The 15,149-nt window shown below is 44.2% G+C and overlaps 1 protein-coding gene across 1 annotated transcript; it reads left to right on the top strand.

The window, feature by feature from the left end:
- Window positions 1-12,406, top strand: LOC140133764 (serum paraoxonase/arylesterase 2-like). Its single transcript, XM_072154340.1, has 9 exons — window positions 1-159; window positions 2,027-2,097; window positions 3,262-3,317; window positions 4,883-5,051; window positions 6,055-6,181; window positions 8,441-8,641; window positions 9,915-9,996; window positions 11,030-11,158; window positions 11,589-12,406. The coding sequence occupies exons 1-9, from the start codon at window positions 86-88 to the stop codon at window positions 11,748-11,750; spliced, it is 1,071 nt and encodes a 356-aa protein (XP_072010441.1). The 5' UTR covers window positions 1-85; the 3' UTR covers window positions 11,751-12,406.
- The last annotated feature ends 2,743 nt before the right edge of the window (window positions 12,407-15,149 follow it).

Here is a 15,149-nt window from a genome sequence, read left to right as displayed (position 1 = left end):
CTCTGCGTTCACAGACCCAACCCTCATCTGCTCTGCAGCTTCTCCCACAACAACAAAGTCCATTGAGAGGCCGCAGAGCAGAGACATGGGGGCCCTGCTCAAAGTCACCCTGCTCGGGGTGCTCCTGGCCCTGCTGGGGGAAAGAATCCTGAATTTCTGGTAAGTGACTTGTTTTGCAGTTTTGTAGATTCTAGTGACTTTTGCCCTGGATTTGAGCTGTTTCTCTACATTGTATCTTGTGTAAAGAGACAGAACTTTGTATGAGACTCCGCAGAGAGACAACAAGAGTAGACACAGCGGCTACTAAGGGGTCCGTGCAGCGCTTCCCCCCACTCCTCTTCTTAGGGCATGAACATCTGCTAGGGTGGTCAAAATTACATCATTGTTACACAACCCCCCCCCCCCCATCAGGTTATTGATGGAAAAATTCCAAAATAAGGATCGTTGACAAAAACAAGACATTAGGAAGGGGTTAAAGGTGGAAATTCCCTTTCAATTTATGTCAGTCTGAGCTCGGGAGAAGTGACTTGGTTTCTCTTTGCTCTGTAGATCTGTTGCAGTGTCTCAGTTTTATCATTGGGAGAGGAGTCTGTCGGGTGTCCCGGGCGGGGGGGGGGGGGCGCTAGATTTAGCCATCAGAGGGGCCGCCCAGTACATAGATAAAGCCTGTACACAGTAAACAGCTACAATGTATCGCACAAGGTTCTAAAAGTGTTTTAGGCTACAATGTGCCATAAGATAACATTTTTGGCGTGAAGTTAGGTTACACAAACTTGGACAGATTTACAGTTATTGGGGGTCCAACATGCAGGACCCCCACCAATCAGCTGATTAGCTGAAACGGGTCCCTCGCCCCCCCAGTACTATCCGTACCAGGAGAAGACTGAGCAGGATAGATCCTACTCGACTCTACAGCATTTTCAAGTATTCCTGGAATATTCCTTTAAGGGGCATCTGTCAGCAGTTTTGACCATACAAAGCAGCAGCCAGTGTTAGATATTGGGGCAGATTTACTTACCCGGTCCTGTCGCGATCCAGCGGCACGTTCTCCATCGAGGATTCGGGTCTTCCGGCAATTCACTAAGGTAGTTCGCCCGATGTCCACTAGGTGTCGCTGCTGCGCCGAGGTTTGCTAGAATTCACCATCCGTTGCTGGGTGCAGGTAAACACACGTCAAGCAACACTTTTTAAAAAAAAAAATATGGCGTTTTTTTCCAAATCCGCCGGGTTTTCTGACGGCCACGCCCCGATTTCCGACGCATGCGCCACAATCCGATTGCATGCGCCAAAAACCCGAGGCAATTCAGGGAAAAACGCAGTAAAACGGTAATATTCAGGAAACCCGACCAAAAATAGCGATTCGGGCCCTTAGTAAATGACCCCCATTATCTGTGGAATCGTACCTTTGTGTATATTGTTAGTAGCAGCAGGACTGTCAAAAGTGAAGCTATAATTCAGCTCTGCAGCTTCTGCAAGGTCTCTGGCCTGAAGAGCTTTCTGCACTCTACACTGTGCTGCTCCATGGCTCCTCCCATCAGGTTCTAGAAGGATTTTGGCTGGATTCCTACAGCTGTCAATCATAGCATGGGGGAGGGGCTGTGGAGCAGTTTTTTGAAAAATGCAGAAAGCTCTTCAGACTGAAAGACCCACCCACAGCACAAGAGCTGCAAACCCGGATTAAAAGAGTTCAGTTTTCACAGTCCTGCTTCTACTTACTACACACACATCTGGTTACGCATCTCTCCAGGGACAATACATAACACTGGCTGCAGTTTATAATGCTCAAAACTGATGATGGATTCCCCATAAGCCAAATGTTTTTTCCCAGACTTTCTTTCTGTGCTGCAGACTGGCATTGAGGTGCGATAAGTTTATCTTTATCAAGTCTATCCGGACTTGTATATAATTTTGGCCCAAAATTTGATGTAACTTACATATGCAGGAAAACCCTTAATGGGACGTGTCTGCAGTATAAATCATTGTAGCTGCTTTTAAATGTATTAATTTTATGTTTTCATCTTTGCAGTCATAGAGCCCGATTCTTCAAAGAAGTGGAACCTGTAGATCTCCCCGGCTGTCAGCTCTTGAAAGGGATAGGTAAGTACATGTGTGTAAGTCATTCTGTATCTAATCTCAGATTACTCTAAAAGGATAATGACCCTATAAAGGTCAGAGGTCCTCGAGTTGTGGCCCTGGTGCTAATGACCTATACTATAGGAATGAGACGTTTGTTAAAAAAATCCTCACTTCCTTTTATAGACCTCAGTTACATTCTGTATCACAGTCAACTTAAAGGAATCATCCATCAGGATCCATCCTGATAAACCAGGGACATTACTCATAGATCCAGGCACCAGGACTGTGGGAATCTTCTTATATCTGTTATCCATGGCCTCCTCCCTTCTATAATCAACTTTAAGATTCTGGGGCATTACTGGTGTTACACTGTAACAGGAGCACTTCCCCCTCCCCATAAAACTGCTGCCGTGAGATTAGTGCAGGCAGATGGAGGGGGAAAGTCCTCCTGCACAGTAAAACAGCCTCCTTCCTTCTAACATTAACTTTTATAATTGTGCTAATGAGCCAGAAGGGCTCTGAGAGGTGTTACCAGAGCCCCTCCATGCTGTGGCTTCACACGCTCTTACACTGTGCAGGAGCACTTATCTTCCCTTTGTCTGATGTAATCTCACAGTTTTAGCACACAGTAAGAAGGGGGAGGTGCTCCCACACAGTTTAACAGCCTGTGAAGCTACAGTATGGAGGGGCTCTGGTAACTCCCCCTAGAGCCATTCAGGGTTATTAGCATAATTTTAATAGTTGATTTTAGAAGGCAGGAGGACATGGATAACAAATATAAGAAGATACCACAGTCCCGGTGCCTGGATCTATGAGTAATGTCCCTGGTTTATCTATTACCTATTATCCAGTCTGAACTTCTGTGACGCAGAGGATGATGTATAATCCTACATCAGATTATGGATAAATTCTGGATACAAAATCTAAACATCCCAGTGTGTTTGGTATTAGCTATATCCTATCTGTGAGGTCATATCCAGCCTCTTCCTGAGGGGCAAAGGTCAGGGGTGCACACAGTCACCAGTCAACCACCTCTCCTTTAATTCAATGGTATCTGTAATTTTAGAAATGTAAGTGATTATAGTGCTGGAAAGCTTTACTAGATTTCAGCTCTGGAGCTTGCAGAATTGAGAACGCAGCTCTGAAGTACAGAATCCCTTCGTGACATCCTACTTTTTCTTACAGAGACTGGTTCTGAAGACATCGAAATTCTCCCCAACGGCTTGGCCTTTATCAGTAGTGTGAGTATATGATGTCAGCAAGTAGGCGGATGACATCAGACCTGGCACAAGTTCAACATTTATTCCCAGCATGCATTGCAGTTGTCCAAAATATACATAAACGTAAAAAGAGTTTGAAAACGAAACAAAATATACATAAATGATGGCGTCCTAAAGATCTTCTTTTAGGAAATCCAAAATTTTCCATAAATTCCATAAATCATGTCCATTCTCTCCGACTCTCCTGACCTGAAAGTGGCCAGAGATTATGCAAATTCCCCTCAGACTGGGAATTTCTGGGGACCCTTTATGGTGTTATTTTGGTGGATTGGGGTCTGTCCTTAAAACTTCCATTAGAGGGATTTTCTATAACACTTATTAACCTTTTGGTATTAGGACGACAAACTAGTGATTGGAAAAGTGGACTGAATATCCCCTGAAGTGCCCCAAATCCTGTACCAGAAGACCCATAAAAGTGAATTACAGGTTGAATATGTGCCATGGGAATGTTAGGTAAATGTTAGTCTCCTGTTCGCCCGGTTGCTGGTTGTTCCTTCCCTCTGGATCCGGTTAGTCTTACCCCGGTTAGACACTTATCCTCTATCATATGGGATAAATGTCCATTGCAGCACAACCCTTTAAAATTGGATATATAATGAATACACACAGTCGTGTTGGGGGTTGGTACCTGATGATAAGGTTCCTATCTAACTCATTACCTAAAGTTTATCATGTTTGGACGACTCCTTACGTCCATATTCCCCTCCCCCTGTCACACCGGAATGTGTAGGTTCTCAGTGAACTTTAGTAGGATCCTAGTGATAAGAGCTCAGCTACAGAGATGACTTGTATATATCTAATCTTTAACCTTTAAATCATTAACCCCTTAACAACACTTTAAGGGCTAAGGTGTCTCCAAACATCCTGGATGTTTTCTGCATTATAATAACTCCAGGGCTTGTCAGTTCTGAAGATCTGTTACAGTCTGCCGGTGGCACACTGTAACACACTTTCAGCAAACCCACCGTATGCAGTAATAATGTAGTATTGTAGTAATTTAACCCTTTTTTGCCATTTTACAACACATAACAATTGAAAAAATCCCCAAAAAGTCTTCAAAAATTATAGAAATGAAAATGTCACATCCCGCACAAAATGACACCTAACACAGCTCCGTAACCCAAAGTATGAAAAACTTATTGGCTTAAAAATATAATCATGTACTTACCTCTGCGGTCCCTCCCAGTGTCCAGTACCTATACAGTGCTAGGATATGGTGACGGGTGGCGTAGCCGGCACTGATTTGTGCCCTGTAAACAATCAGGGCCCGGAGAGATTGCAGCATGGGGAACCAGGAGGAACTGCAGAGGTAAGTACATGTTTATTTTTTTAAGCAGCCCCCTTTTCCCGCAACAAAGCTGTTTTTTTTTAGGTCTTGGACAACCCCTTTAAGAAGAGGAGAAAAAAAATGGAAATTTGGCTTTGGCGGGAAGGGGTTAAAAGAATTTTTATTTTCTTGTCTGAATAAGTCCATAGAAAGTAATGATGGAACAGTTTTTGGATTTATTACTTGCTTGTCTCTTCAGGGTCTGAAGTCGCCAAATATCAAGAGTTTTGCCCCCGATAAACCTGGAGAAATCCTTCTTCTGGACCTGAATGATGGCGGCCTCACCCCAGCTCCTCTGCGCATCAGTAATGGGTTTGATGCGTCTTCCTTTAACCCTCATGGGATTAGCACCTACATAGATGAGGAGGGTAAGAAGGATTATGACTGTTCTCAGCTCGAAAACCGGGACTGTCTCCCTGGATGCGGGACGGTTGGGACTCATGACACAAGATCAGCAATGTCAGTTGTGTAGTAGCAAAGACTAAGAACATTAGCAACCCAGAATCCCTGAGCTAAGCCTATATTTATATACTTTAGCCTCAGCTTCTGGAAGATTCTGGGGAGTCAGCCAATCAGTAGCCTGCATTACTTCAAGAAAAGATACAAAAGTTACATTAACATCAACAAACATATTAACCCATTGATAGTTACATATACATATATAGGAATATATTGCACACTAGTTTACATAATCATGTCACAAGCACTCGCACCATAATTAAGCCTACTTAGAGGAAAATACTGAAATACAGAGCCCAGTAGGGTGATCAGTCCTAGTGGGTCCATTCCAGCAAATATTTCAGACTTTAATTTAGTAATGCCCAACCCTGGGACATTACACATCAAAAAAAAGTTTCAAAATGTTTATCTACACTTCAAGACTAAAATCAATTTTATCACTAAGGGGTTAACACAATGGGGGTCATTTACTAAGGGCCCGATTCGCGGTTTCCCGACGTGTTACCCGAATATTTCCGATTTGTGCTGATTTCCCCTGAATTGCCTTGGGATTTTGGCGCACGCGATAGGATTGTGCCGCATCGGCGCTGGCATGCACGCAACGGAAAATGTGTCGCGAAAATTGCACTTACCTTCACCAGGTATAGGCCGGTGAATTTCAGGGCATTCCAGCGGGCCTCGGCGGACTTCACCGCAGCAGCGCCACCTGGTGGACGTCGGAGGAACTGCCTTAGTGAATCCCGGCCGGACCCGAATCCAGTGCAGAGAACGCGCCGCTGGATCGCGAATGGACCGGGTAAGTAAATCTACCCCAGTGACGTTATGTGCCTCGTATATCCACTTGAGCCAAACATTGAATTTCTGGGGTTTTCCAGGTAACCGTTATTCTCTTACATCTCCCCCTGTCCGCAGATGGTACGGTCTACCTCTTTGTGGTGAACCATCCGCAGCTAAAATCCGTTATTGAGATATTCAGATTTGTGGAGGAAGAACGTTCTCTCGTCCATCTGAAATCAGTCAAACACGAACTTCTGCACAGGTACAGGAACCGTACAGCAAAATTCTACTCCTATTTTATCAGAATAGATTTAGTGCAGATACGAAATATGTTGTTTTTTTTTTTTAAATTGTGCAACTTTTTTAAAATAAAAATTGAGAGGGTTTGGAAAAGTTAAGAAACCCGTACATTATACAGGCAGTCCCCGGGTAGGGTCTGTAGGTTTGTTCTTATGTTGAGTTTGTATGTAAGTCGGAACTGTATATTTTATTATTGTAACCCCAGTCAAACTTTTTTGGTCTCTGTGACAATTGGATTTAAAAAATGTTGGGTTGTCATAAGAACCAGGAGTAACACTAAAGCTTCATTACAGACGCCTGTGATAACTGTTACAGCTGATTATTGTAGCCTAGGACTAAAGTACAATAAATTACCAATATCCAGAGGTCCGTTTGTAACTAGGGGTCGTATGTAAGTCAGGTGTTCTTAAGTAGGGTACCGTCTGTATTCCACACCCTCACAAAATAAATGCAGTTTCAAGGCCACATCTCCTAAAATGAACTACAATCTAGCCAAAATAAATAAGGACCTCAGAGCATAAACCATAAAATTATTATAGTCTACAAACTGGGTACCGAAATAAATTCAGTCCCCGAACCAAACCGTCTAAATTAATTTTGATTACAGGACTTAATACATACAGATCCAGACATAACCCTTTGAATAAATAAAGACTCTAGACCTGACCCACAAAATACAGAACCCCTAAATAAGTACAGACCCCAGACAATACCCTCTAAATGCAAAAACCCTAAAAAAATACAGACTCCTGACCAGATCTTCTTAATATATAAAAAATACAGACTCTATGTAAATGCAACACCTAACAAAAACCCTAAAAACAGATCATATCCTTCAAATGCAGAACCCCTAAATAAATAGAGACCCCAGTCAATACTATCTAAAGAAAAAAGACCCCAAATAACTAGGGTCTAATAGCTCCTAAATACAGACACACAGATCAGACCCTCTAAACAATTGCAGACCCTCAGATCTCTAAATAAAATTAAACCCGTAACCAGACTCTCTAAATACAAACCCAAATTAGGCCACCTAAATCCAGAATCCCTAAATAAATACAAACCCCCAGACCAGATCTTCTACAGGAAAACAGAACCCCAAACAGAAATAAATATCAGTCCTTAACCAGACCATCCATATAGAGATCCAAGACAGAAATCTAAAGGCTAAATTCTGCCACAATAGTGGGTAATGGGTATGAGGTTAAATCAGTTCCTCTCATGCTTTTTTTTGCTATGGTGTTGTATTCTGCCTCTCCACAGCTCCACTTTTTTTCTCTCCACAGCTCCACTTTATTGCCTCTCCACAGCTCCACTTTATTGCGCTCCACTTTATTGCGTTCCACTTTATTGCGTTCCACTTTATTGCGCTCCACTTTATTGCCTCTCCACAGCTCCACTTTATTGCGCTCCACTTTATTGCGCTCCACTTTATTGCACTCCACTTTATTGCCTCTCCACAGCTCCACTTTATTGCCTCTACACAGCTCCACTTTATTTCCGCTCCACTTTATTGCCGCTGCACTTTATTGCCTCTCCACAGCTCCACTTTTTGTCTCTCCACAGCTCCACTTTATTGCTTCTCCACAGCTCCACTTTATTGCTTCTCCACAGCTCCACTTTATTGCTTCTCCACAGCTCCACTTTATTGCTTCTCCACAGCTCCACTTTATTGCTTCTCCACAGCTCCACTTTATTGCTTCTCCACAGCTCCACTTTATTGCTTCTCCACAGCTCCACTTTATTGTCTCTCCACAGCTCCACTTTATTGTCTCTCCACAGCTCCACTTTATTGTCTCTCCACAGCTCCACTTTATTGTCTCTCCACAGCTCCACTTTTTGTCTCTCCACAGCTCCACTTTATTGCCTCTCCACAGCTTCACTTTATTGCCTCTCCACAGCTCCACTTTATTGCCTCTCCACAGCTCCACTTTATTGCCTCTCCACAGCTCCACTTTATTGCCTCTCCAAAGCTCCACTTTATTGCTTCTCCACAGCTCCACTTTTTGCCTCTGTCCTTTCTGTGTGTATAGCAGGGTTTTCTCTTCTAGTCAGTAGGCAGCTTTCAATGTTCTGCATGTTCCCCTGCTGATTTTTCATCTGGACCCCACTCAGATGTCAGTGACCCCTCCATAGGTTGTGTTACACAGTTTGGTAAATCATACTTTATTCTGCTCCTGGACCACCTCTCTGATTGTTCTTGGTTCTGGTCTTTCTCCAGTGTTAATGATGTCCTTGCGGTTGGACCTGAGAGCTTTTACGCCACCATCGACTATTACTTTTCCAATGATTTTATGAAAGCTGTGGAACCTTTTCTGGGATTGATGTGGACGGGCGTCGTGTACTACAGCCCCGGGGATGTCAGAGAAGTGGCTACAGGATTATATAGCGGCAACGGGATCACCATTTCTAATGACAAACAGTAAGTTCTGTCTTCTCAGTCATGGAGGTCCAGGAAGAAGACAAGACATAAGCACTGGAGAGACATCAAGGATGGTGTAGTCCAGTATCTGCCGATGCAGTGGTTGACTCACCGGCCAAACATCTCTAACCCTAGTGAGGACTACACAATGGTCTAGTGTCATAACTGCAAAGTGAACCCTTCTCTATGTGTCTCCGAGGTCCCTGTGGGTCCTAATGTCCCATAGATGCCCTCCACATATCCTGGTGTATTAGAGCGTTTCTTACAGTTGGATTGGACTTCCCAGAACACCTTCATTTTTGCACACAGTATGAGTTAAAAATGAAGTAAGGTGCAATATTTGGTTGCAGCAACACGAGGAGCATGTTCTATATTGCCCTCTAACCAGTCACAGTCCTTATATCACCTGTATATCCTCCTCTGACTGGGAGGATAATATACAGGAGCTTTTCTTCATGTTATCACCTCTTATTTATCCCATCCCCTTGTATAATCTCCAGTTATGAATGTGATACAGAACCTTTTCATTCTATCACATTCTCTTTTCCACCATAAACTGTTACTATCATTGTTCTCTGTACACATCATCCAGGAAGGGAATCCAGGAGCTTTTCTTCATGTTATCACCCCTCTTGATAACCCCATTATCTATCCCCTGTATGGAACCTTTTCATCCTATTAAGTTTCTCCCAAATCAGTCCCTATCCCCAATGGGGCTCACAATCTAATCAACCTACCAGTATGTTATGGAGTGTGGGAGGAAACCGGAGGACCCGGGGGAAACCCACGCAAACACGGAGAGAACATACAAACTCTTTGCAGATGTTGACCCTGGGATTGAACCCAGGTCTTCAGCACTGCAAGGCTGTAATGCTAACCACTGTGTCATCAAGCTGCAAGGCTGTAGTGCTAACCACTGAGTCACCATGCTGCAAGGCTGTAATGCTAACCACTGAGCCACTGTGCTGCCTCTAATTAAGAATTTAGAAGATGAACAACTGCATTTATAACAACCCCCAACAATTAGGATACCTGTCACTCAATGTGACTTGTATGTTTGGCCATTGAGGGAACATCTCAGAGAATTTTTTTGGTTCTGGTGTTTGAAAGATGCATGAAGAAGACCAAGTCCTGACTCGCAATGTGCCGGGTGCTGATGTTGTGGATTCATTTGGGAGACTTCTCTTTTCTCGTTCTTGTTTTTCAGGCTGTTTCTAGAGTGTCGGCTTGTTATTGCTTGTTGTGTTACTGCGCGGTTTCTATCTTCTTGTAGGTATATTTACGCTTCTGATGTCATGGGTCATACAGTGAATGTATTTAAGAAGAACAAAGACTGGTCACTTTCCTCAGTAAAGGTAAAATTTAGGGGCAGATTTATAAATTGGGCATAAAAGCCATGAAATATGCGCAAATCTAGGCGGACCTGCTGTAGAAGTGCTCCGCCGGGGCACCACCGCCCGCTGGAATTATCAAGAGATTGGAGCGTTCTGATAAATCTGGTGGGTGCTAGGGTGGGGTAATAATCCTATGCCAGCACATAAGGGGGACATTAATCATAGGGGGGGTCTCAGGTTCGCCTGTTTTTGCGCCTGGTTTGTTCTTTGTTTTGGCTCCTGATCTATGATGGATCTGGTTTTGCCTTAGTTAATGCGTTTCATTTGCACCAAATTTGTCTCAAATTTCTACCCTACAAAGTAAATCTCATTTGTGAGCAATAATGAAAGGAGACTGAGAAAATGTGACAGAAGGTTCAGGGCGTCATCTCTGCACATAAAGTCTCCGCTTGTACAATGTCCGGAGCACATTGTGCTGTAACTGCAGGGACTAAACGTTACAGAGATGGGGAAAAATAAATTAAAAAATTCTTGCTGAAATGAGTCTTTTCCTTTTTTATTATAATGTACAGTAACTGGAGACTGATAATATTCTCCGATCTGTACAATAAGACAATAATCACTCCCAGAGATGATCCCATAGAAAGTGATGAAGTCGTTACTGGAGAAATGTTACATTTTATAACTGAGCAGAAGGATTTTCCATGTTGTATAGAGGGAATTCTTCATTTGGGAACCAAAAACCTTTGTCTTTAGTAATGAAAAGTAAAGTTTTTATTCAGTGCAGCTGCTCAGAGTAGGGGCATTTTTGCGACTTTTTAGGTGCAAAATAATGATAGAGCAAACATCTGTATAGCAGCCGCTTACTATAAGGCGCAGGGACTCAGAACCACTAAGTGCCAGACTTTTGCTTGCACCCAAAAAAGTTGCAAAGACAAATTTACGAACTGTGCAAAAAAACATCAAAAGCAGTCTAAAAAACTATGATAAATGTCCACCACTAATCTTTATACTGCACTGAATACAAATGTATTTCTCTTTGTTTCCATCCCAGTCAGTAGATGTAGACATACTGGTGGATAACCTGTCCGTGGATCCGGCCACAGGGGACATCTGGATGGGGGGTCATCCGAACGGATACAAAGTTTCCACGTACAATCCAGAAGATCCCCCGGGCTCAGAGGTCAGTGATTATATATAATATTATGTAACAAGCGGCTCCAGGGATTGGTCGCCCACACATTTCGCATATTTACATGGATAGATATTGTGGTCATCCAGGGAGAAAGTCAGGTAATTGCTAAATAATCTGAGAATTCTGCCCTTAGAAATTCCAGCATGGAGTCAAACATTAGTGTAATCCTGCAGTTATAGAGGCCACCATCAGGGGGCAGTATAAGTCTTCTCCTGTTCTGTACTATAGATCCAACCTCAGTGCCCCCATAGGGTTATATGTACAAACTGTGTGTTCTGCTACAGCGACATGTTATTAAGAGTAAGTGTTTAACCCTATGATGAGATGTGTCACTATCTATCAGTAGGCGGCAGTGGTCCCTGTGCCATTCCATTGGGGTCTGCTCGTTCCTCATATTCTCTATTGTCTCCCCTGTCAGGTGCTCCGGATACAGAACATTCACTCATCTCATCCCATCGTCACCAAAGTCTATGCCAACGACGGCTCCGTCATCCAGGGGTCATCCTGCGCCTCCGTCTACAAGGGGCAACTACTGGTGGGCACCGTATTCCACCGAGCCCTGCACTGCCAGCTGGAGTGATGCCCACGCCCTCCCAATATTACACCCGGACACTCAAAACTTTTTACATTAATATAACTGAAAGGAAATGTTGTTATGGGGAATTTCTGTAGATTTTACAAGAACTGTTATAATATGTATACAATGAGCTCCCCCTAGTGGTGGATTCATAAACCCATTAGATTATTCAAGGGGAATTCTAGGCTTAAGATATTGATAACCCTTCCTTCCTGGGCCAGTGATGTCACACGGCTTTGGTGCAGTCATCGGGCCAGGAATAGATGAGAGAAAAAGGATCCCAGAGCTTTAGCCCACAGGTCAACAGCGATGCAGGTCAGGAAGGGAAAGTCACGTCAGGAGTCCCCAAGCATTTCCCCATCCAAGGTGAAGATCTCCAGTCTAACCGGGATACGATGTCCTCCAGATAAACCCATTGTTTTATGTTACGAGAATGAAACCAGTCAAGAAAGAGTGGAGCCAAACATTGGGCCAACGCTTCCTTTCTCCTTGGCCCGGTCCTCATGTCGAACCTTAGGACGAGTCTGACCACCATCTGCTCATGGCTCATTCTAGGTGTAAGGAGAAGACACAGAGGATACAATTTAAAAATTGTAATTTAATTATTTTTGAAGTGTTAAGAAAATTATAAAAGTTACAAATTCAAAAACTGAGTTGTTTTGCATGAATGTGGATTCTTCTTTGTACATCTAGAGGCCGGAGGTTCCCCCATTCTTCTTTGTACATCTAGAGGCTGGAGGTTCCCCCCATTCTTCTTTGTACATCTAGAGGCTGGAGGTTCCTCCATTCTTCTTTGTACATCTAGAGGCTGGAGGTTCCCCCCATTCTTCTTTGTACATCTAGAGGCTGGAGGTTCCTCCATTCTTCTTTGTACATCTAGAGGCTGGAGGTTCCTCCATTCTTCTTTGTACATCTAGAGGCTGGAGGTTCCCTCATTCTTCTTTGTACATCTAGAGGCTCGAGGTTCCCCCATTCTTCTTTGTACATCTAGAGGCTGGAGGTTCCCCATTCTTCTTTGTACATCTAGAGGGTGGAGGTTCCCCCATTCTTCTTTGCACATCTAGAGGCTGGAGGTTCCCCCATTCTTCTTTGTGCATCTAGAGGCTGGAGGTTCCCCCATTCTTCTTTGTGCATCTAGAGGCTGGAGGTTCCCCCATTCTTCTTTGTGCATCTAGAGGCTGGAGGTTCCTCCCATTCTTCTTTGTCCATCTAGAGGCTGGAGGTTCCTCCCATTCTTCTTTGTACATCTAGAGGCTGGAGGTTCCCCCATTCTTCTTTGTCCATCTAGAGGCTGGAGGTCCCCCCATTCTTCTTTGTACATCTAGAGGCTGGAGGTTCCTCCATTCTTGTTTGTACATCTAGAGGCTGGAGGTTCCCCCATTCTTCTTTGCACATCTAGAGGCTGGAGGTTCCTTTATTCTTCTTTGTACATCTAGAGGCTGGAGGTTCCCCCCATTCTTCTTTGTACATCTAGAGGCTGGAGGTTCCCCCCATTCTTCTTTGTACATCTAGAGGCTGGAGGTTCCCCCATTCTTCTTTGTACATCTAGAGGCTGGAGGTTCCCCCATTCTTCTTTGTACATCAAGAGGCTGGAGGTTCCCCCATTCTTCTTTGTACATCAAGAGGCTGGAGGTTCCTCCATTCTTCTTTGCACATCTAGAGGCTGGAGGTTCCTCCATTCTTCTTTGTACATCTAGAGGCTGGAGGTTCCTCCATTCTTCTTTGTGCATCTAGAGGCTGAGGTTCCCCCATTCTTCTTTGTACATCTAGAGGCTGGAGATTCCCCCATTCTTCTTTGTACATCTAGAGGCTGGAGGTTCCCCCATTCTTCTTTGTACATCTAGAGGCTGGAGGTTCCTCCATTCTTCTTTGTACATCTAGAGGCTGGAGGTTCCTCCATTCTTCTTTGTACATCTAGAGGCTGGAGGTTCCCTCCATTCTTCTTTGTACATCTAGAGGCTGGAGGTTCCCTCATTCTTCTTTGTATATCTAGAGGCTGGAGGTTCCCCCATTCTTCTTTGTCCATCTAGAGGCTGGAGGTTCCCCCATTCTTCTTTGTACATCTAGAGGCTGGAGGTTCCTCCATTCTTGTTTGTGCATCTAGAGGCTGGAGGTTCCCCCATTCTTCTTTGCACATCTAGAGGCTGGAGGTTCCTTTATTCTTCTTTGTACATCTAGAGGCTGGAGGTTCCCCCCATTCTTCTTTGTACATCTAGAGGCTGGAGGTTCCCCCCATTCTTCTTTGTACATCTAGAGGCTGGAGGTTCCCCCATTCTTCTTTGTACATGAAGAGGCTGGAGGTTCCCCCATTCTTCTTTGTACATGAAGAGGCTGGAGGTTCCCCCATTTTTCTTTGTACATCTAGAGGCTGGAGGTTCCTCCATTCTTCTTTGCACATCTAGAGGCTGGAGGTTCCTCCATTCTTCTTTGTACATCTAGAGGCTGGAGGTTCCTCCATTCTTCTTTGTGCATCTAGAGGCTGGAGGTTCCCCCATTCTTCTTTGTACATCTAGAGGCTGGAGGTTCCCCCATTCTTCTTTGTACATCTAGAGGCTGGAGGTTCCTCCATTCTTCTTTGTACATCTAGAGGCTGGAGGTTCCTCCATTCTTCTTTGTACATCTAGAGGCTGGAGGTTCCCTCCATTCTTCTTTGTACATCTAGAGGCTGGAGGTTCCCCCCATTCTTCTCTGTACATCTAGTGGCTGGAGGTTCCTCCATTCTTCTTTGTACGTCTAGTGGCTGGAGGTTCCTCCATTCTTCTTTGTACATCTAGAGGCTGGAGGTTCCTCCATTCTTCTTTGTACATCTAGAGGCTGGAGGTTCCCCTATTCTTCTTTGTACATCTAGAGGCTGGAGGTTCCTCCATTCTTCTTTGTACATCTAGAGGCTGGAGGTTCCCCCAATTCTCCTTTGTACATCTAGAGGCTGGAGGTTCCTCCATTCTCCTTTGTACATCTAGAGGCTGGAGGTTCCCCCATTCTTCTTTGTACATCTAGAGGCTGGAGGTTCCCCTCATTCTTCTTTGTACATCTAGGGGCTGGAGGTTCCTCCATTCTTCTTTGTACATCTAGAGGCTGGAGGTTCCCCTATTCTTCTTTGTGCATCTAGAGGCTGGAGGTTCCTCCATTCTCCTTTGTACATCTAGAGGCTGGAGGTTCCCCCATTCTCCTTTGTACATCTAGAGGCTGGAGGTTCCCCTCATTCTTCTTTGTACATCTAGGGGCTGGAGGTTCCTCCATTCTTCTTTGTACATCTAGAGGCTGGAGGTTCCTCCATTCTTCTTTGTACATCTAGAGGCTGGAGGTTCCCCTATTCTTCTTTGTACATCTAGAGGCTGGAGGTTCCTCCATTCTCCTTTGTACATCTAGAGGCTGGAGGTTCCCCCATTCTCCTTTGTACAT

The sequence above is a fragment of the Engystomops pustulosus genome, chromosome 5 (genome assembly GCF_040894005.1).
Source record: "Engystomops pustulosus chromosome 5, aEngPut4.maternal, whole genome shotgun sequence".
NCBI classification, from domain to species: domain Eukaryota; kingdom Metazoa; phylum Chordata; class Amphibia; order Anura; family Leptodactylidae; genus Engystomops; species Engystomops pustulosus.
This window is presented reverse-complemented; position numbering and strand designations above follow the sequence as displayed.

Bases quoted from the DNA above. Each gene is read 5' to 3' on its own strand.
- LOC140133764 (XM_072154340.1), top strand. From the start codon at position 86: ATGGGGGCCCTGCTCAAAGTCACCCTGCTCGGGGTGCTCCTGGCCCTG. The intron at 8,642-9,914 runs GTAAGTTCTGTC...ATCTTCTTGTAG, and splicing joins ACCATTTCTAATGACAAACA to GTATATTTACGCTTCTGATG. The intron at 11,159-11,588 runs GTCAGTGATTAT...CTCCCCTGTCAG, and splicing joins AAGATCCCCCGGGCTCAGAG to GTGCTCCGGATACAGAACAT.